The following is a 21,646-nucleotide window of genomic DNA, read 5'->3' as shown; positions in this document are numbered from 1 at the left end:
CAGTAGGTCCTATGATTGAGTGTAGTCTAGCCCAGGTTTGCGTAGGTGAATGGCAAGGCACTGGAGCGACGAACCGCCGTTGCTGTCTCTGCCTGGCCAGCTCCCGTCTTTCCACTGGGATTCTCTGCCTCTGACCCTATTATGGGGACTGAGTCACTGGCTTACTAGTGCTCTTCCATGATGTCCCTGGGAGGGGTGCGTCACTTGAGTGGGTTAAGTCACAGACATGATCTTCCTGTCCGGTTTTGTGCCCCCTCTGGCTCGTCCGGTGGAGGAGATCTTCGTGGACTATACTCAGCCTCGTCTTAGAGTAGTAAGTTAGTGGTCTGTTGATATCCCTCTAGTTGTGTGGGGGCTGTGCTTGGGGTTATATCCTGCTTGGTTGGCCCTGTCCGGGTGTATCGTCGGACGGGGCCACATTGTCCCCCGACCCACCAGTCTCAGTCTCATGCTGCAAAAGTCTATGTGCCGGGGGCTGGGGTCAGTCTGTAATATCTGGTGTCCTGTGTGAATTTAAGTATGCTCCCTCTAATTCTCTCTCTCCCCTCCCGGAGGAGCCGAACCCTAGTATCATGCCTCATGACTACCTGGCCTGATAACTCCTGGCTGTCCCCAGTCCACCTGGTCATGCAGTTGCTCCAGTTTTAACTGTTCTGCCTGCGGCTATGGAACCCTGACCTGTTCACCGGACGGGCTACCTTGTTCCGAACCTGCTGTTTTCGACTCTCTCTCTCTCTCTACCGCACCTGCTGTCTCTACCTCTGAATGCTCGGCTATGAAGTGCCAACTGACATTTACTCCTGGGGTACTGACCTGACCCTCTACAACCACTGTGATTATTATTTGACCCTGCTGGTCATCTATGAACCTTTGATCTTCAAGATTTCAATCAGGCCTTAATGGCCATGTACTCTTATCTCCACCCGGCACAGCCAGAAGAGGACTGGCCACCTGTCAGAGCCTGGTTCCTCTCTAGGTTTCTTCCTAGGTTCCAGCCATTCTAGGGAGTTTTTCCTTGTCACTGTGCTTCTACATCTGCATTGCTTGCTGTTTGAGGTTTAAGGCTGGGTTTCTGTATAGCACTTTCTGACATCTGCTGATGTAAAAAAAGCTTCATAAATAAATGTGATTGATTGATCTAGCATGGTGTTTTCGAGATGAAATAAGACAGGTAACAAGCTGCCTTTAGGAGCACTCCCTTTAAGAGTGTGCTCCTAATCTCAGCTCGTTACCTGTATAAAAGACACCTGGGAGCCAGAAATCTTTCTGATTGAGAGGGGGTCAAACACTTATTTCCCTCATTAAAATGCAAATCATTTTATAACATTTTTTACATGCGTTTTTCTGGATTTTTTTGTTGTTATTCTGTCTCTCACTGTTCAAATAAACCTACTATTAAAATTATAGACTGATCATTTCTTTGTAAATGGGCAAATGAACAAAATCAGCAGGGGATCAAATACTTTTTTCCCCCACTGTAGACATGGAATCACTAGTCACTTTAATAATGTTAACAGACTGCTTTACCCAATTCATATGTACAGTTCAAAAAGTATTCAGACCTTTCCTTTTTCCACATGAAAAGAAAAATTCCAGTGCCCCTGTGACAACAATTTTGGACCCCCTTGTGGCCCCCCTAAATGTGGAGTATGAAATCATTTTTACATAACTAATTTTTGCTATGTTCTTTTTTTTTTTACATCGGTTATTAGACAGTGGCAACGATGATGATTGTGAACATGGTCTTTTGCCTGCTAATGCCTGCAATGCAGTGAAGAAAACGATATGACAACAATAACGTCTAATGTAACTGAACCCTCTAACAGTACAACTGGCCCCAGCTTGGCCCCCCCAGTTGAAATGTTCTAGAACCGCCACTGCTTTCTGCTACTAAGATCAGTAAACTGTAGACTAAACTGACAACGGAGTGAAGAGCAGAAATTCCAACTAGCAAGCAAGTCGCAGCAATGAAGATTTGTGTGTGGTGCGCGTTCACGCGAAGGGGGTGGGGGATTTTCGGCACAACACCGGTTTTCGGTTCAGGTATGTGAGATGTAATGTACACCCCAATTAGACTGATCGAAATCCTCAATATTTCGGTTAATGATTTTCAATTTGGGCGTCATTATTTCTATATAGCCTACACTTACTCTTTCAGAACTACTAACGCGAGTGGGACGGTAGGCTTCGTGACAATGACAAGAGCAGCTGCGCTAAGATTTACCATTGCGTTAGGTTTGTTAAAACAGAGCCCCTTACCTTTAATGGTCTTCCACATCAGATGTGTATTCCATTTTTATTTGTATTTTTATTTAACCAGGAAAGTCAGTAGCTGGTAAAACATTTTTTGCTGCTTTATATCTGCATCAATGTATGACAGTCATAAAAAACAACTATCCCTTCATAAAACAATATCTAAACCACCATCATCCGAGGACAAGAAGTCTGACCGAAACACTTTTCCTCAGATGCTTCTGGAATGTTCATGGGTGCAGTCCAAACACTTAAAAGACACCATATCCCCTCAGCCCTCAAATGAAGTGGACACTTCTGATGACTTCAGGGCAAGGGAGGAATGATTTTTAAATGGACCGTCCTTACCCGGAAATTCGTAACTCGTTCATCCCGCAATGATTTTGTTTGCTGCTACCGGTAGCTTGTGGGTGCTTTATATGCGCTACAGTCAATTACGATTGCATATCTACTTACATTAAATATATCATTATTAATATACGAATACTGTATGATAGCTAGTAAATGAATTAGCTAAATAACGTTAGAATGCCTAGCTGGAACTTCTGAAGAAAGAAAATGTTTTATTTCTACAATTTGCAAAAGATAACCAAACAAACACATAATTACTTTTACGAGACGTGTTTGTGCCGTCCTATGCATTAGTAGCACCATTTCTAACTTATTTACATTCGTTTTAACTTTACATATGTTGACTCCATGTTGAAGTTTACATTTTTGGCTGACTTTTCTTAGCGGATGTACAATCGTCGCAAATTGAATTATGGGGAGTTTCAGGCCCCGAAGTGAACATAATTGTACACTCGCAAACTCGACTAAAAACGAGGGCTGAGGGGCTTACGTTGCAAACTTCCCTTGCTTGGCTAATCATTTGAACCGCCCGCCAAGATGGCGACGGGCATACCAGACGAGGGTGTGTTGTTTATGAGTTTGAACAACATTTACGTCATTTAGCAGACGCTCTTATCCAGAGCGACTTACAAATTGTTAACACAAACCATATTTCATCTCGGCAAGGCCAAACAAGAGGAAATGACTGATTTTAGAATTTCTCGTTGAAAACCAAAACGAAAGTTGGGTATCAACTCGTTCTCGTTTATGGTTTCCAAATCTAGTAACAGATAACAAATAAAGATAAAATTGATTAATTTTTTTTTTTTTCTTTTCATACCTGGAAGTACACGCACCCTAATATAATATTCACGGTGCATAGCGGGTGTATTTACAGTCTGAGTTGAGCTGCAGTGTAAGCAGCACAGATAAATTATTAGACATTTGTGTGACAGGAAGATAAAATTAGTAATGTTAGCTAAGATGCTTAACTTATCATGCCAATAGAACAAACTCCACAACAAATTAACAAAGTTGGTGTGTGCCCGCAGGAGAAGGAACACAGTACTGTATCTGAGATGATCATCATGAACTTCATCATGAACTTCATACATCAGCCAATACATTAAGTTTAAAATCAGCCTTTTTATTGGTGTGGGTATAATTCACAAACCTCCTTTTCTGCTAACTGAAAGGCAGATGTAGTAAAGGCATACTGGTGAGGATACTAAATGAATTGCTACGACAATTGGCATACCTTTCAGGGCTGCTGATGATCAATGATAGAGAAAGTCTGATATTACTTAATTACTGATTTCCCCCCACACTTCTCTCATTCACAGAACCATTCGCTCAGTCCAGTCACTCAGCCCTGTCTAGAAGCTCTCAAGGTCCTTCATTACTTCCTCCTACAACACCCTGATGAGAAGCAAAAAGCCTGGCACCATGACTGTAAGTTTGCATATCTCTCTAACCCTGCTGTACCCTACTGTGCTATGACAATCTGACTCTAGAACAGTATTACACAATTTAAGTGGAATGCTCAACAGTGATTATTGATCTCTCTCTCTCTGCCATCCTCACAGTTCACACTCAGATGGTATTGTAGGCTGATTGATGGCACTGTTTGAGGGACAACTGGACAGAACATATCAGAATGCTTGGACCTCAGCTGAAACCCTCCTCCCCTTCCCTATCGTTCAAGGAAAGCCCCTTCTTTACACTTCCTGTTTGGAATGATGCTTTCAAGGTATGTCACTTTCTCATGTTGTGTGGTATTACCTATAGTTTACTCTTTACTTGTTAGAATACTGTATTTTTATTTTGTACCTTTATTTAACTAGGCAAGTCAATTAAGAATAAATACAATGACGGCTTACCAAAAGGCAAAAGGCCTCCTGTTGGGACGGGCTGGGATTAAACATTTAAACTAAAATAAAAAATATAGGACCAAACACATATCACGACAAGAGAGACACCACAACACTACATAAAGAGAGACCTAAGACAACAATACAGCATGGTAGCAGCGCAACAGGACAACATGGTAGACACACAACATGGCAGTAGGACAACATGGTAGCAGCACAAAACATGGTACAAACATTGTTGGGCACAGACAACAGCACAAAGGGCAAGAAGGTATAGACGACAATACATCACATGAAGCAGCCACAACTGTCAGTAAGAGTGTCCATGATTGTGTCTTTGAATGAATAGATGGAGATAAAACTGTCCAGTTTAGTGTTTGTTGCAGCTCGTTCCAGTTGCTAGCTGCAGCGAACTGAAAGGAGGAGGGACCCAGGGATGTGTGTGCTTTGGGGACCTTTAACAGAATGTGGCTGGCAGAACGGGTGTTGTATGTTGAGGATGAGAGCTGCAGTAGATATCTCAGATAGGGGGGAGTGAGGCCTAAGAGGGTTTTATAAATAAGCATCAACCAGTGGGTCTTACGAGGGGTATACAGAGATGCCCAGTTTAGAGGATTATAGAGTGCAGTGATGTGTCCTATAAGGAGCATTGGTGGCAAAATGGTAAAGAACATCTAGCCGCTTGAGAGCACCCTTACCTGCCGATCTATAGATTATGTCTCCGTAATCTAGCATGGGTAGGATGGTCATCTGAATCAGGGTTAGTTTGGCAGCTGGGGTGAAAGAGGAGCGATTATCATAAATCTAGACTTGTTTCCTCTAACTTTGGCCTGCAGCTTTGATATGGGCTGAGAGAAGGACAGTGTACTGTCTAGCCATACTCCCAAGTACTTGTATGAGGTGACTACCTCAAGCTCTAAACCCTCAGAGGTAGTAATCACACCTGTGGGGAGAGGGGCATTCTTCTTACCAAACCACATGACCTTTGTTTTGGAGGTGTTCAGAGCAAGGTTAAGGGCAGAGAAAGCTTGTTGGACACTAAGAAAGCTTTGTTGTTGAGCGTTTAACACAAAATCCGGGGAGGGGCCAGCTGAGTATAAGACTGTATCATCTGCATATAAATGGATGAGAGAGCTTCCTACTGCCAGAGCAATGTTGTGTCCCTTTCAAATAATTGTAATGACCCCCTCCACTGCCACATGCTCTCTCTTTCTCTCCAGGATACATTATGGGGAAGTTGCTTTGCCGTTGGTACCAATCCCACACTGCCAGGCTGTCGGACAACATCAATGAATTTATCCCCCTCATCCTAAACTTTTTGCTACCTCTTGTTCAACTGCTCTTTGATTAGATTGGTTTAATTAAATGTTTACATTCGCTTCAAGTGTGCTTTTTTACTGAATGTTGACACATTTGTGGAGTTCGACATTTCAAAGGGTAACTTGAATCATAAAGAACATTTTCCAGTTGGTTTTGGTTCAGTAAAACACCAATCCCAGTCCTAATTTTTACAATGTGCACCAATGTGGTATATCTGGTATTATTTGTAGTAAATCTCGCTTATTTGTGCCTCTGGTCTGGAAACTCAGTCATATTTTTAGACCTATTTTCAACTTCAGTATCCAAAATGTTCTCGCTGCTGCCAAAGGATGGAATACAAAGCCGGCTTTGTATTCATGTTACCTGATGAAATTGCTGTACAATATGATCTTGTTGCCATCTGATGCACATTCAGATGTCATAAATCAGCACTGCAGAGCTCTCCCTGTCCTCTGCCGTGCCTTGATTGTATTACTGTTGATGATATCTGGAAATGTGCATCTACATCCTGGCCCCAATTCTGACTTGTGCTCTGATATCTGCTTCACTGATTTCTGCTCTCGTAAAAGCCTGGTTTTCTGCATGTTAACACTAGAAGCTTATTACCTAAAATGGATCAATTGAAATTGTGGGTTCACAGCTCCAATCCAGATGTGTTGGTCATTACTGAGACGTGGTTAAGGAAGAGTGTTTTGAATACTGATATTAACCTTTCTGGTCATAACTTTTTTCGTCAAGACAGATCTTCCAAAGTTGGGGGAGTGGTAATCTTTACCAAGGATCACCTTCAGTGCGCGGTTGTCTCCACCCAGTCTGTCACCAAACAATTTGATTTGCTGGTTTTAAGCATTCAACTTTCAAATAGCTCTTTGTTGACTGTTGCTGGGTGCTACCGTTCTCCATCAGCCGCGGCCTGTACCCTACCTGCCCTAAGCTCTCTCCTGGCCCCTTACACTAAGTCTGAATTTGTCCTGCTGGTGACTTAAACTGGGACATGCTTAAAACCTCCCTGGGGTATGCGGGATGCTTGCGGGACACACTATTCAACAGCCAGTGAAATAGCAGGGCGCCAAATTCAAAACAACAAAAATCTCATAATTCAAATTTCTCAAACATACAACTATTATATCCCATTTTAAAGATACACTTCTCGTTAATCCAACCACATTGTCCGATTTCAAAAAGGTTTTACGGCGAAAGCATAACATTAGATTATGTTAGGACAGCGCCTAGACAAGAAAAAACACACAGACATTTTCCAAGCAAGGAGAGGCGTCACAAAAACCAGAAATACAGCTAAAATTAATCACTAATCTTTGATGATCTTCATCAGATGGCACTCATAGGACTTCATGTTACACAATACATGTATGTTTTGCTCGATAAAGTTCATATTTATATCCAAAAACCCCATTTTACATTGGCGTGTAATGTTCAGAAATGTTTTGACTCCAAAAACTTCCGGTGAATGAGCACATCAATTTACAGAAATACTCATCATAAACATTGATAAAATATTCAACTGTTATTCAAAGAATTATAGATACACTTCTCCTTAATGCAACCGCTGTGTCAGATTTCAAAAAAGCTTTACAGCGAAAGCACACTTTGCAATAATCTGAGTACGGCGCTCAGTCACAAAACCAAACCCACCATTTTGTGGAGTCAACAAAACTCAGAAATAGCATTATAAATATTCACTTACCTTTGATGATCTTCATCGGAATGCACTCCCAGGAATCCCAGTTCCATAATAAATGTTCATTTGTTTCGATAAAGTCCATCCTTTATGTCCAAATACCTCCATTTTATTCACGCGTTCAGTCGAGTAATCCAAATCCACTGTGCTCTCGCTGTGAGTTCAGACAAAAAGTCAAAAAAGTTATATTACAGTTTGTAGAAATATGTCAAACAATGTATAGAATCAATCTTTAAGATGTTTTTATCATAAATCTTCCATAATATTCCAACCGGACGATTCCTTTGTCTTCAAAAAGAAAAGGAACACAGCTAACTCTCACAGGAGCGCGCACCACTGAGCTCATGTAATTTTCTCAGTCATCTGATTCCAATGGCTCTTATTCTCTCCCCATTCACAGTAGAAGCATGAAACATCGTTCTAAAAACTGTTGACATCTAGTGGAAGCCTTAGGAAGTGCAAAATGACCCCACAGACACTGTATATTGGATAGGGAATCACTTGAAAAACTACAACCTCAGATTTCCACACTTCCTGGTTGGATTTCTTCTCAGGTTTTTGCCTGCCATATGAGTTCTGTTATACTCACAGACATCATTCAAACAGTTTTAGAAACTTCAGAGTGTTTTCTATCCAAATCTACTAATAATATGCATATCTTAGCTTCTGGGACTGAGTAGCAGGCAGTTTACTCTGGGCACCTTCTTCATCCAGATGTCAAAATACTGCCCCCTACCCCGATGAAGTTAAACCACCTGACCAAGTCCTAAAGCAATGGGACTCCCTAAATCTTTCTCAGATTATTACTAATCCCACAGGTATGACTCCAAACACCCAGAAAAGGCTACTCTCCACGATGTTATCCTCACAAATAATCCTGATAGGTATCAGTCTGGTGTTTTCTGTAGTGACCTTAGTGATCACTGTTTTACAGCCTGTGTTCGTAATGGCTGGTCAGTGAAATGACCTGTCCTGATTTGTCATAGACGCTTGCTAAAAAACTTTAATGAGCAAGCCTTCCTTCATGAACTGGCCTCTGTAAAATGTTATAGAATCAGCTTGATCCCCTCTGTCGAAGACGCTTGGACCTTTTTTGATATTTTCAGTGGTATTGTTAACAAACATGCCCCAATGCCCCAATAAAGAAAATGAGAATTAAAAACAGGTTCAGCCCCTGGTTCGACCGTGATCTTGGAGAGTTACTTCACCTCAAGAATTGCATTTGGCGAAAGGCTTGGCACACGGATACTCAGGCTGACTGCCTATCGTTCAGGAAAATAAGAAATAAGTGCACTTAGGCTTTCCGGAAGGCCAAAGTTAGTTACTTTTTAAGGAGCAGTTCTCTCTCTGTGGGTCTAACCCAAAGAAGTTCTGGAAAACGGTTAAAGTCCTGGAGAATAAACCCTCCTCCTCACAGCTGCCCGTGTCCCTTAATTTTGATGATGTGGTTGTTACTGACAAGAAGCACATGGCTGTAAGGGGTGCGTAACTGCTGACAGGGAAGTCAAACACAGGAGAGCAGAACTTGGTGAATAGCCGGAGCAGTTTAATATATAAAACTAACGGCATACAAAATAACAAACACATGGGTACAAAACCCGTAGCGCACAGGTACTTACAATAAACAATTCCGACAAGGACATGGGGGAAACAGAGGGAAAATATACAACATGTAATTAGGGAATTGAAATCAGGTGAGTGTGAAAACAAGACAAAACAAATGGAACATGTTTGCGGCTTCCTGTTTCCGGTCACAATTTGCAGACTTGTTTACGTGCTGCTGTGCGTTTTGTTGCCGATCTTACTTTGCTACCTGACTACCTCACGGTTTTTACTTTTTCATTACCGTATATTTGTAGTTTTTCCCTCACTCAACTTTTTTCGTTCAACTTTTTCACCCCGGAGGTTTTATCTGGACATGGTTCGTCAGGACTTCAAACAGCCGAAGCTAAGTAACATTAACACGATGCCTTCTAATTGCAGTCGTTGTACTTATAATATACAGGAGAACGCTCGCCTTACGGCGAGGATAGCTGTGCTGGAAGCCCAGCTTCAGACGCAATCGTTAGGAAAGGGTAATTTCAGTGTAGGAAAGGATGAAACAGCGTCTGTGCCACCAGTAAGTACAGATAGTAACGTTAGTATAAACCCCCTCGCACGGTCCCCGCAGCCGGACACCTTTCTCATGGCTTCTGGAGGGAAACGCTGTAGGAATGCTCAACCGGAGTCGAAACTTTCAACCGGTTCTCCCCATTAAGCGAGTCGGAGTCGGAGGCCGAGACTTCTCTGGTCTCTGCTCCTCCCGTTATGGGGTCTGAGACGCCGAAGCCTCCCACCATTAGCTCTGACAAATTGAAAACCCTAGTCATTGGCGACTCCATTACCCGCAGTATTAGACTAAAAACGAATCATCCAGCGATCATACACTGTTTACCAGGGGGCAGGGCTACCGACGTTAAGGCTAATCTAAAGACGGTGCTGGCTAAAGCTAAAACTGGCGAGTGTAGAGAGTATAGAGATATTGTTATCCACGTCGGCACCAACGATGTTAGGATGAAACAGTCAGAGGTCAACAAGCGCAACATAGCTTCAGCGTGTAAATCAGCTAGAAAGATGTCGGCATCGATTAATTGTCTCTGGCCCCCTCCCAGTTAGGGGGAGTGATGAGCTCTACAGCAGAGTCTCACAACTCAATCGCTGGTTGAAAACTGTTTTCTGCCGCTCCCAAAAGATAGAATTTGTAGATAATTGGCCCTCTTTCTGGGACTCACCCACAAACAGGACCAAGCCTAGCCTGTTGAGGAGTGACGGACTCCATCCTAGCTGGAGGGGTGCTCTCATCTTATCTACGAACATAGACAGGGCTCTAGCTCCACAATGAAATAGGGTGCAGGCCAGGCAGCAGGCTGTTAGCCAGCCTGCCAGCTTAGTGGAGTCTGCCACTAGCACAGTCAGTGTAGTCACCTCAGCTATCCCCATTGAGACCGTGTCTGTGCCTCGACCTAGGTTGGGCAAAATTAAACATGGCGGTGTTCGCTTTAGCAATCTCACTAGTATAAAGACCTCCATCCCTGCCATTATTGAAAGAGATTGTGATACCTCACATCTCAAAATAGGACTACTTAATGTTAGATCCCTCACTTCAAAGGCAGTTATAGTCAATGAACTAATCACTGATCATAATCTTGATGTGATTGGCCTGACTGAAACATGGCTTAAGCCTGATGAATTTACTGTGTTAAATGAGGCCTCACCCCCTGGTTACACTAGTGACCATATCCCCCGCGCATCCCGCAAAGGCGGAGGTGTTGCTAACATTTATGATAGCAAATTTAAATTTACCAACAAAAAAAACAACAACGTTTTCGTCTTTTGAGCTTCTATTCATGAAATCTATGCAGCCTACTCAATCACTTTTTATAGCTACTGTTTACAGGCCTCCTGGGCTATATGCAGCGTTCCTCACTGAGTTCCCTGAATTCCTATCGGACCTTGTAGTCATCGCAGATAATATTCAAATTTTTGGTGACTTTAATATTCACATGGAAAAGTCCACAGACCCACTCCAAAAGGCTTTCGGAGCCATCATCGACCTACTCACTCACTCTGGACCTACTCACTGCCACAGTCATACTCTGGACCTAGTTTTGTCCCATGGAATAAATGTTGTGGATCTTAATGTTTTATTACGTTCGCAATCGCAACAAATAATCTGCTCAGACCCCAACCAAGAAGCATTAAAGTCGTGCTATAAATTCTCAGACAACCCAAAGATTCCTTGATGCCCTTCCAGACTCCCTCTGCCTACCCAAGGACCCGCCCAGCACCCGCCCTGATTGTCCAACAGCAGCCCATTCAGCCACCTCAGCCGCCGCAGCTCTACCCCCTAACAAGACCTGATACGATTGCAGGACCAACAGACCCCTCAGAGGCAGCCCCAGCGCAGTAGGAACCCATTCTACACACGCCTAAAATGACTACCGTTTCACTGGACGGAGGACAGACTTTATCAGACCCAGCTGGCTGGACTGTGTGATTGTATAAAATAACATTACCTGCCCATCACTGATTAGACAGCCATCAATAGTTGCACGCAGAAAGCTAAAGGGTCACTGGAAGACTACAGGCATTGATTGGATAACTTTTTCCGCAAACACAGTGGCATCAGACCAGCTACAGACGGTCATTGAACACTGTAAACACGCTGAGAGGCAGCAACTGTCTCAAGAAGATAAGACGAAACAGAGAATGAAAAAGGGAGGGTGTGAAACTACAAGCTGTACAGCTGGCCTTCTATCAAGGACAGGGCCAGCAGCAGCAGGCTCAGGGAGGACCTCAAAATGATGGACAGAGAGGAAGAGGTAGAGGGAGACAAGGAAGGGGAGACAGTGCTGAAGGACGGGCTTGACAACAGACACCACAGATAATAGCTTTACCTGCTATATCTGTGGACCGGAGGGACATTTCACCAGAACATGTCGAAGCAAACCTACCAAACGGGGTAGGGGGGGGGCTGGAAAACTGGACCACCGCCGAAAATGACCTTTTACAACCCACATATGGCTGACGCGAGGTAGTGACAGTTGACACTCTTGGACAGCATTTCAAGATTTTTTCAAGCCCCTGTGAGGAGTCAATGGTTTGTCTCTTCGTCAGTGATGAGTCAATCAATTTTCCGGTAGATACTGGCGCTGCAATGTCTGTCATAAATTCAAAATCTATGTCCAAACCTCCCATGTGAAATGAATCAGTCAGCACTGTGGGAGCCTCAGGAGTGACTATGAAAGAGTTGTTCACGATGCCCCTACCTGTTAAAGGTTGACGACATGCATAAAACATCAATTCATTTCTTCTGCATGTTGCCCTGTAAATTTAGCAGGAAGAGATCTTCTCTGTAAGTTGGGAATTAACATTCTTTGTAAAGAAAAGGGCCTCACTGTTATACAGCCTCAGGGGACATGCCATCTCATGACGCTGTCTAACTGGCCCAACGTGTGATTGGTATGCATGGGACATATAGCACAATGACGGATCACATTGTGACCCAATTGAAGAGATTTTATCAACAGCTGTTGGAAACAAACTGGTAGTTTTATGCCACAGACTGACTTACATTGCACCACTGACGAGAGATTTATATTATGAACAGAACTGGCTGACAGGAACTACACCCCAAGAGAACTTACTATGCAGTGACATGAATAGTGGGCCCCAATTTTGCGCTCTTAGTGTGAAGATGTCTAAAGAACAGGCTTTATTTTATATTTTTAGTGACAGGGTACCACATGTTTCAGCAGCTAAGGCTACTGTTATAGCCTCGCTACTGTTATTTTATTTCTTTACTTACCTGTTATTCACCTAATACCTTTTTTGCACTGTTGGTTAGAGCCTGTAAGTAAGCATTTCACTGTAAAGTCTACACCTGTTGTATTCGGCGCACGTGACAAATAAACTTTGATTTGATTTGACAGATGACGTTGCCTGGGAGGATACTGGTGTCTGGTTGAAATCTGTCTTGCAGGTTACTGACTGGGAAGTTAGAGCGGATGGGTCTAAATTCTCCACGAGCACACATTATGTGTGCCTTACTGTTGGGTTGCTGCTTTACAGCGAGGTGTGCATGGTTTGATAATGCAAAACCAAATAAACAGATGGTTTCCATGGAGACTGAGTCACCCTTGTTGGCTGTTCTCCCAGACTCTCTGTGGGATAAAGATAAGTATGACATTGGGCAAATGAGGGGGGTGAAACCGCTTACGTCACACCTGAGACCACACAGACCAGGCCGAGCCCAGTATCCTCCGAGTCAGGAGGCAGTGTGGGAGATTGCCCCTGTTCATGCTTCATTGGTAGAAAGGGGAGCAATGGTGCCTTGTCCACACTCTCCATGCAACACCCCCATTCTTCCTGCCCAAAAAGCTTCAGGTGATTGGCGTTTTGTTCAAGATCTCAGACCTGTTAATGATGCAGTTCATGCAAGCGCTCGTTGTGCCAAACCCCGTTACAGTACTATCTGCAGTGCCAGCACCGGCTAAATGGTTTTCAGTTGTTGATTTGGCTAATGCTTTCTTTAGCATTCCCGTCGCTCCAGAATCACAGTTTTTAAACAAGCGTTGGACTTGGACCGTTTGCCCCTAAGGTAAGCCCCTAAAGTTATACGGTATCACCTGCAGTGTTTTTTTCTGCTGCTTTGGCGAACAATTTAGAGGGTTTCATACCCCCTGCTGGGTGTAAGTTAATACAGTATGTCAACAACCTTCCTTTCCTCATGAGAGCCAGTTTCATCATAGCGCTTGATGGTTTTTGCGACTGCACTTGAAGAAACTTTCAAAGTTCTTAATGTTCCATATAGACTGACCTTCATGTCTTAAAGTACTGATGGACTGTCGTTTCTCTTTACTTATTTTAGCTGTTCTTGCCATAATATGGACTTGGTCTTTTACCAAATAGGGCTATCTTCTGTACTACCTTGTCACAATACAACTGATTGGCTCAAACACATTAAAACAAATAAACTTTTAACAAGGCACACCTGTTAATTGAAATGCATTCCAGGTGACTTCCTCTTGAAGCTGGTTGAGAGAATGGCAAGAGTGTGCATAGCTGTCAAGGCAAAGGGTGGCTGCTTTGAAGAATCTCAAATAAAAAATATATTTTGATTTGTTTAACACATTTTTGGTTACTACATGATTCCATATGTGTTATTTCATAGTTTTGATGTCTTCACTATTATTCTACAATGTAGAAAATAGTAAAAATAAAGGAAAACTCTGGAATGAGTAGGTGTGTCCAAACTTTTGACTGGTACTGTGTGTTGACACACAGGAATGGCAGGCTATTGTTGAGCCTGGCTGCCTGACAATGCTGATGTTGTACAGCCACTTTCTGACCACAAGATGGCAATGAATGACAAGATACAGTGGACTCCAGGGGGACTGAAGGAGAACCATTAGTGTCTTATACAGGAACTACAGCTGCCACTACCCTAGAGAGTGCTAAATATACCGCCACATCTGTCATCCCAAGCTGCAGAATTGTTTGCTCAAACTTGTGCATGCATTTTGTTAAAGGATACTGTTATGATGTATACTGGCAGCAGGTATGCATTTCGGGTTGTGCATGACTTTGGCAACATGGGTTCTTCACCTCATCTGGGAAGACAATTTCACATTCTAAATTGGTTGAAAACTTGTTGGGAGGCTATTTTGTTGAACTTCATGTCTCTGTTAAAAGCATGTTGTTTTCGCTACAGGATGTTTCTGATCTGCAATCAGGTGCAGGGCCTGGGGAAGTGAGCCAATGTGTCAAAAGGGAGAAGTAATGGTAGAAAAAATACCTGTACTCTCGGGCGCTGAATTTAAGTAAGCAGAATTGAGTTGACTGATCTTTGGATTTGAATTTAAGTGAACCAAATTTAATTTAAAATAGGCCTGGAATTAGTTAACTGATTGATCTAAGAGTTGACTGCTGTTAAGAAATGTAGATACTGTTAAAGAACTAAACAAATGAGGGGGTACCCCATGAATTAATGTGTGGACGCACACAATACCAGAATGATTGCTGTCGTGACGTTGTATTAGTTAATGTGACGACTGTTGCTCATCGAATGATTAACTGTTTATAATTGCGTGATTAAATGAATCAAGCAATGAATCAAGCAATTATTAACTCATTAACCTGGGGCACCATGGGAAAATTCGTTTTATTGAGTTTCTATTTCCCAAATTAACTCAAAGAATATCAGAATATTGGTTTTACAACAGTCGCCAAATTAATCAATTTCCTCTAATGTCTCATTTCTGAACGTCGCATAATCCGGGAATCTGCACGAACCCGGGCTACACCAATGAGTTTACCACACCAATCTTATTATTTATTTACTAGCAAGCTAAAATGATGATAAAAGATACATAAAACACATACACAGAACACAGTCTAGGCTATTGATTAGGACTTAGTATAAAGGGCCAACACACTATGGCGCGTGTTACCCAAAATGGGGATTTAAAAGAGAGAGAAACAAAGAAAGTACACGAGAGAAATGTTCATTTGTCAGCTATGCTTATTTAAACCTAGCCTTGCCCCGAACTGCCGCTCTTATGGGTCAGAATATAATGATGTAATTACGTGTTGGAGATCTCAGAGGGGCGTCCCGCTTGGTTCGTTTAGGCTTCTCAAGGACGCACCGCTCCGACGCAACTCTCTGGTTGTCCTGACGATGTCAGTGTCCCTTTTGGCTTAGTAGTCTGATTCCTCGTCCTTGCTTTGAAAGGGGGCTTCTGAGGACAGACAGCTCTGTAGCTCAGAGCTCACAGCATAGGAATGAGACAGCGTAGATACCACGATTCGATGAAGAGTGGAGGCTAGGTGGTTCGGCTTGAATTCACCCACTTAGACACAGCTACTCATCCGTAGCTTGGGTAGAAAAAGATTTCTTTGTCTTCAAACTTTATGTTGCGTTTTGGGGTTCGTTGACCATTCAGACCGTGGCTGCAGCCTGGGGTCAGTAGTCTGATATGTTACTTCTTCAGTCCCATGTCTTATACCTTCTGGTCAGAAGTGGGCATAACCGCCTTTAGGGCAATTCTCTGGGCGTACCAAGTTAAGGGACAAGGCCTAGATTTTACTCAAATCCAATTTTAGACACTAACTTCACATCTCATCTTTACCAAAACATTCTCTTTGATTTGGATATTTTCCACACAACGTACAATGTATAAACAACAGGCATATACTGGGAAAACTCTTAAAGGTACAATGTTTTCATAATAACGTCATCTGTTAACCTTTAATAATAAAACAAAAATGACATACATTTTCATATTCCGTCTATCGTTATGACCACCATTGTGGCTGACGGAAACCATTGTTCCAAAGTCCCTTTATTGCATGGTTAATGTTCTGAGGCCAGTTCTCCATAGTGAGGACAAAGGAATTTCTCTGTGGCCTAAGACTATCATGGGCGTGAGGGGTCATAAAACCCCCACATCTTCAGACCCCTAGATCTCTCCTCCTCTGTTGGGGGTTGAGAGATACCCTGTAGGATTGTGGTCTCCTGTAACCTGACCTGATCAGGACAGTCATGACATTGCGAATTAATGATTGCATAATGATGAACTGTTGAACACATTTTTCTTAAGGACAGGTCGAATACCTGTCAAGTACACCGCTGGAATGGCAAGTTACTATGCTCTGTGTGTCACGACTTCCGCCAAAGTCGGTTCCTCTCCTTGTTAATTTGGCGGTCGACGTCACCTGTCTTCTAGCCATCGCCGATCCACCTTTCATTTTCCATTTGTTTTGTCTTGTTTTCCCACACACCTGGTTTACATTTCCCTCATTACTTGTCGTGTATTTAACCCTCTGTTCCCCCCATGTCTGTGTGTGAAATTGTTTGTTTCGTGTATGCGCACGTTAGACTGGTTGCGCTGGGTTATGTCAACCCGTATTGTGTTTAGTGTTCTCTGTGCCGTGTGTTTTGTTCGCCTAAATAAAAGGCTCCGTTTGCTACCCAAATTCTGCTCTCCTGCCCCTGACTCCCTTACAGCCAGTTACACATACCGAACATGGTGCTGCACTTAACAAGGCTCTGAAATCTATTTTTCCAGGAGTTGAAGCAGCTTTGCCTGAACCAAAGAGGAGGACAGCTCCACAAATTGCAGCCAGGAGATTGGGTGGTCATCAAGGACCTCTGCAGATAGACTTGGCACCAACAGCGCTGGACTGGTCCATTCCAGGTGCTCCTGACAACCCAGACAGCGGTGAAGGTTGCAGAGAGGTCTACGTGAATTCACGCCAGCCATTGCCACGGTTGTTTGGGTCCTGGGAGGAGCAGAACAGCACAGAGCGAGAAGTGACCACAATGCATCTGAAGTATGCAACACCAGCATAGTCCCATGGCGGGACTTAAATAACAGCCGCTCCAGCTCAAGCCAACGGCAGGTTCAGGACGGGAGTCCAGTAAAGCTAGATTATGAATCAGAATGTCATTGGAATTTTCTACCACAATTAATTTGGCCAGGATAACAGAGGACCTACTGCCTGATGCCCCTGGATCTGCAGATATATACAGAGAAGATATTGGCTCAACACTCACCTTCCAATCAAATCAAATTCTATTTGTCACATGCGCTGAATGCAACCTTACAGTGAAATTCTTACTTACAAGCCCTTAACCAACAATGCAGTTAAGAAAAACAAGTGTAAAGAAAGTATTTACTAAAATAAACTGAAGTAAACCTGTTTTATTAAAGAGCAACAATAAAATAACAGTAGCGAGACTATATACAGGGGGTAGCAGTACAGAGTCAATGTGTGGGGGCACCGGTTAGTCAAGGTAATCGAGGTAATATGTACATGTAGGTAGAGGTAAAGTGACTATGCATAGATAATAAACAGAGAGTAGAGCAGCGTAAAAATGGGGGGGGGGTTAGACATGCAAATAGTCCGGGTAGCCATTTGATTAGCTGTTCAGGAGACTTATGGCTTGGTGTAGAAGCTGTTAAGAAGCCTTTTGGACCTAGACTTGGCGTCCTGGATGGCAGGAAGCTTGGCCCCAGTGATTTACTGGGCCATACCCACTACCCTCTGTAGTGCCTTGCGGTCGGAGGCCGAGCAGATGCATCCAGCCCCATCAATGAAAATGGGGGAGTGCTTGATCCTCCTTTTCCTGTAGTGCACAATCATCTCCTTTGTCTTGATCATGTTGATGGAGAGGTTATAATCCTGGCACCACACTGCCAGGTCTCTGACCTCCTCCCTATAGGCTGTCTCATCGTTGTCGGTGATCAGGCCTACGTTCCTCGGTGTTGGCAACTTGGTAGCATTGGAAATGACAGGGCTATCTCTAAACCTACGTTGGAAACACTTATGACATACAGTACATTCGGAAAGTATTCAGACCCCTTGACTTTTTACACATTGTTATGTTACAGCCTTATTCTAAAAATTATTATAATTTTTTTTAATCCTCAATCTACACACAATACCCCATAATGACAAAGCAAAAACAGGTTTTTAGAAATGTTAGCAATTTAATAAATAAAAAAACCTGCAAATATCACATTTACATAAGTATTCAGACCCTTTACTCGGTACTTGGTAGAATCACCTTTGGCAGCGATTATAGCCTCGAGTCTTCTTGGGTATACTTGTATTTGGGGACTTTCTCCCATTCTTCTCTGCATATCCTCTCAAGCTCTGTCAGGTTGGATGGGGAGCGTCACTGCAGAGCTATTTTCAGGTCTCTCCAGAGATGTTCGATTGGGTTCAAGTCCGGGCTCTGGCTGAGCCACTCAAGGACATTCAAAGACTTGTCCCAGAGCCACTCCTGCATTGTCTTGGTTGTGTGCTTAGGGTTGTTGTCCTGTTGGAAGGTGAACCTTTGCCCCAGTCTAAGGTCCTGATCGCTCTGGAGCAGATTTTCATCAAGGATCTCTCTGTACTTTGCTCCGTTCATCTTTGCCTTGATCCTGACTAGTCTCCCAGTCCCTGCCGCTGAAAAACATCCCCACAGCATGATGCTGCCACCACCATGCTTCACCGTAGAGATGGTGCCAGGTTTCATCCAGATGTGACACTTGGCATTCAGGCTAAATAGTTCAATCTTTGTTTCATCAGAACAGAAAATCTTGTTTCTAATGGTCTGAGAGTCCTTTAGGTGCCTTTTGGCAAACTTCAAGTGGGTTGTCATGTGCCTTTTACTGTCAGAGGAGTGGCTTCCGTCTGGCCACTCTACCATAAAGGCCTGATTTATGGAGTGCTGCAGAGATGGTTGTCCTTCTGGAAGGTTCTCCCATTTCCACAGAGGAATTCTGCAGCTCTGTCAGAGTGACCATCGGGTTCTTGGTCACCTCCCCGACCAAGACCCTTCTCCCCCGATTGCTCAGTTTGGCCAGCTATAGGAAGAGTCTTGGTGGTTCCAAACTTCTTCCTTTTAGGAATGATGGAGGCCACTGTGTTCTTGGAGACCTTCAGTGCTGCAGACATTTTTTGGTACCCTTCCCCAGATCTGTGCCTCCACACAATCTTGTCTCGGAGCTCTACGGACAAATCCTTGGACCTCATGGCTTGGTTTTTGCTCTGACATGCACTTCTTTGGTCTAATGGCGTTCGCAACAATTATGTGCATACCGCCACCTATTGTACAGGTGGATAATAAGGATTCAATAATGAAAAAATTGTGGGGTAAAAAATGTATTCTGTACAATCTATTAGTAACAAAATGTTAATTAAATCAGCCTGCTTTTCTGTTTTAATCAGTTCCCTACACAGGTTCAGAAGATCCTGTGATGGCGGGACATTTCCTGGCGACAGTAGTCCCTGCAGTGCTTCTGCCGTTAAGTCTTGGAGGCCCAAAAAACATCTCGGCTGCAGATATGATGTCCAGCACCTTGGACATTTTGGACACTTGTGCTGTACAATTAATAACTGTGGCTATAAATGCTACCAAATCCACCTTCTTCACAATAAGCGTATCCAGATCACTTGATGTATAACATTTGCAACTGGTTGTGGTGCATCTACCACCATATCTTCTTCAGAAGGGGCCTTTTGCCCCTTCAACGCTCTTCACCGCCTCCAAATAGATTTGCTGTAAAGCCCAGATCCATCACACCTCAACCTTTTTCACCCTAACAGGGCACTCATAGAATTCGGAAATATGATTTCCCACCACAGTTGCAACATTTTACATTCACAGACTTACATATTCCTTCCGTCTGCAAACAGTTGACACATGGCCAAACTTTTTACACTTCTTTGCATTGCATTGGGTTTTGCACGATGGTCTTATATCCCAACTTTACATAGGGGGGTAAATACTCATCAAACATCAATAATACAGAAACTTAGCTTCTTTTCCCCATACGGGTCAAGCGACGTGCATTAACGACTCCTGGAATTTTTTGCCTAAGATATTGCTTATCAATGTCCAACGGGACGCCAGAGAACACCTTTTACCGGTGCCCTGTTCCGAAAATCAAAGCTATTCACTTCATGCGTCGATAATTTCGCGAGCCACAATGCACGCTCCTTTTCTTCTTTAGATACACACGATATCAACACCATACTACTCCTGGTTACTTTGATTGCATGGACTTTTCCCAGTGCCTTCTTCACCATCCTTGTGACATCAAAAGGGTTTCCCAAATAAACATCCTTATCCAAAAAAACGTACTCCAACAAGTAACGATTCATCAGACTCATTTTCTACAACACTTTTTACCCTTTTTGTTCCATTATTGAACTTCACTGTTGTCCACTCATCTTTCTCGCTAACTGTACTCGACAAGCTTTCAGCTTCAAATGACACTTCTACTTCCGCCATATCACGGTCCTTCCTCACTCTTGCGTATGCCACGCTTCTAACATGCACTGTCAACTGTGGGACCTTTATATAGACAGGTGTGTGCCTTTCCAAATCATGTCCAATCAATTGAATTTACCACAGTCACAATCAAGTTGGAGAAACATATCAAGGATGATCAATGGAAACAAGATGCACCTGAGCTCAATTTAGAGTCTCATAGCAAAGGATCTGAATATTTATGTAAATAAGGTATTTAAAAAATGTATTATAATAATAATTTTATTCACCTGTTTTTTCTTTGTTATTATGTGGTATTGTGCGTAGATTGAGGAAAATTATTTATTTAATCCATTTGAGAATATGGCTATAATGTAACAAAATTTGGAAATAGTCAAGGGGTGCGAATACTTTACAAATGCACTGTATTTATTAATAATAACAGATAATGGCAATGCGCCATTCTACACCTATCTACGAGTGATATCAATGCTATGACAATACATCTTGATATGGCCTATAGTGGTGACAGACTGAACTGTCAAACAAAGCTGAGAGTGAAAGACTAGCCAGTAAATTAGTCTAGGTTAGGTTTTGCTGCCATTGTTTCAAAGCTTGTATACTCTCTATTAACCTGAGTCCACTGTGATATGTAATAAGGGGTTATTAGACACATACATGAACATGTACATGAGTAAGTCTTTATCAGAGCTAACAAGCCACAACTGAATGACATATGTAATTTTGTTTCTAAACTCAATGAAAAAAATAAACAGGACACTGGTTGATCTACAAACATCTGCAAGTCACTGAGCTGTGACAATGCATCTTGTTATGGCCTATAATGGAGCATGTTGACTACTGTCA

At 42.9% G+C, this 21,646-nt stretch overlaps 2 protein-coding genes and 1 long non-coding RNA gene across 4 annotated transcripts in view; 2 read left to right on the top strand and 1 right to left on the bottom strand.

Annotated features, from left to right (window-relative positions):
- The window catches only part of lrrc4bb (leucine rich repeat containing 4Bb), a 42,144-nt gene extending 39,501 nt beyond the window's left edge, over positions 1-2,643 (bottom strand). For both annotated transcript variants that reach the window (XM_045702557.1, XM_014158840.2), the window contains exon 1: positions 2,260-2,643. The gene's annotated coding sequence lies outside the window, so the exon portion shown is untranslated. The remainder of the gene's footprint in view (positions 1-2,259) is intronic.
- On the top strand, positions 1,912-5,833 carry LOC106579181 (uncharacterized). Its single transcript, XR_001322604.2, has 4 exons — positions 1,912-2,043; positions 3,927-4,035; positions 4,170-4,333; positions 5,675-5,833. It is a non-coding gene; the product is annotated as an uncharacterized lncRNA (long non-coding RNA).
- Positions 5,834-11,403: 5,570 nt separating this feature from the next.
- Positions 11,404-21,646, top strand: part of LOC106579182 (heparan sulfate glucosamine 3-O-sulfotransferase 2) — a 33,232-nt gene continuing 22,989 nt past the window's right edge. The window contains exon 1 of the mRNA XM_045702555.1: positions 11,404-13,398. Coding sequence (XP_045558511.1) covers positions 13,361-13,398 — 38 coding nt within the window. The 5' untranslated portion in view covers positions 11,404-13,360. The remainder of the gene's footprint in view (positions 13,399-21,646) is intronic.

Source organism: Salmo salar, chromosome ssa19 (assembly GCF_905237065.1).
Source record: "Salmo salar chromosome ssa19, Ssal_v3.1, whole genome shotgun sequence".
NCBI classification, from domain to species: domain Eukaryota; kingdom Metazoa; phylum Chordata; class Actinopteri; order Salmoniformes; family Salmonidae; genus Salmo; species Salmo salar.
Note: the sequence above shows the minus strand (reverse complement) of the source record. Positions and strands in the feature narration are given on the sequence as shown.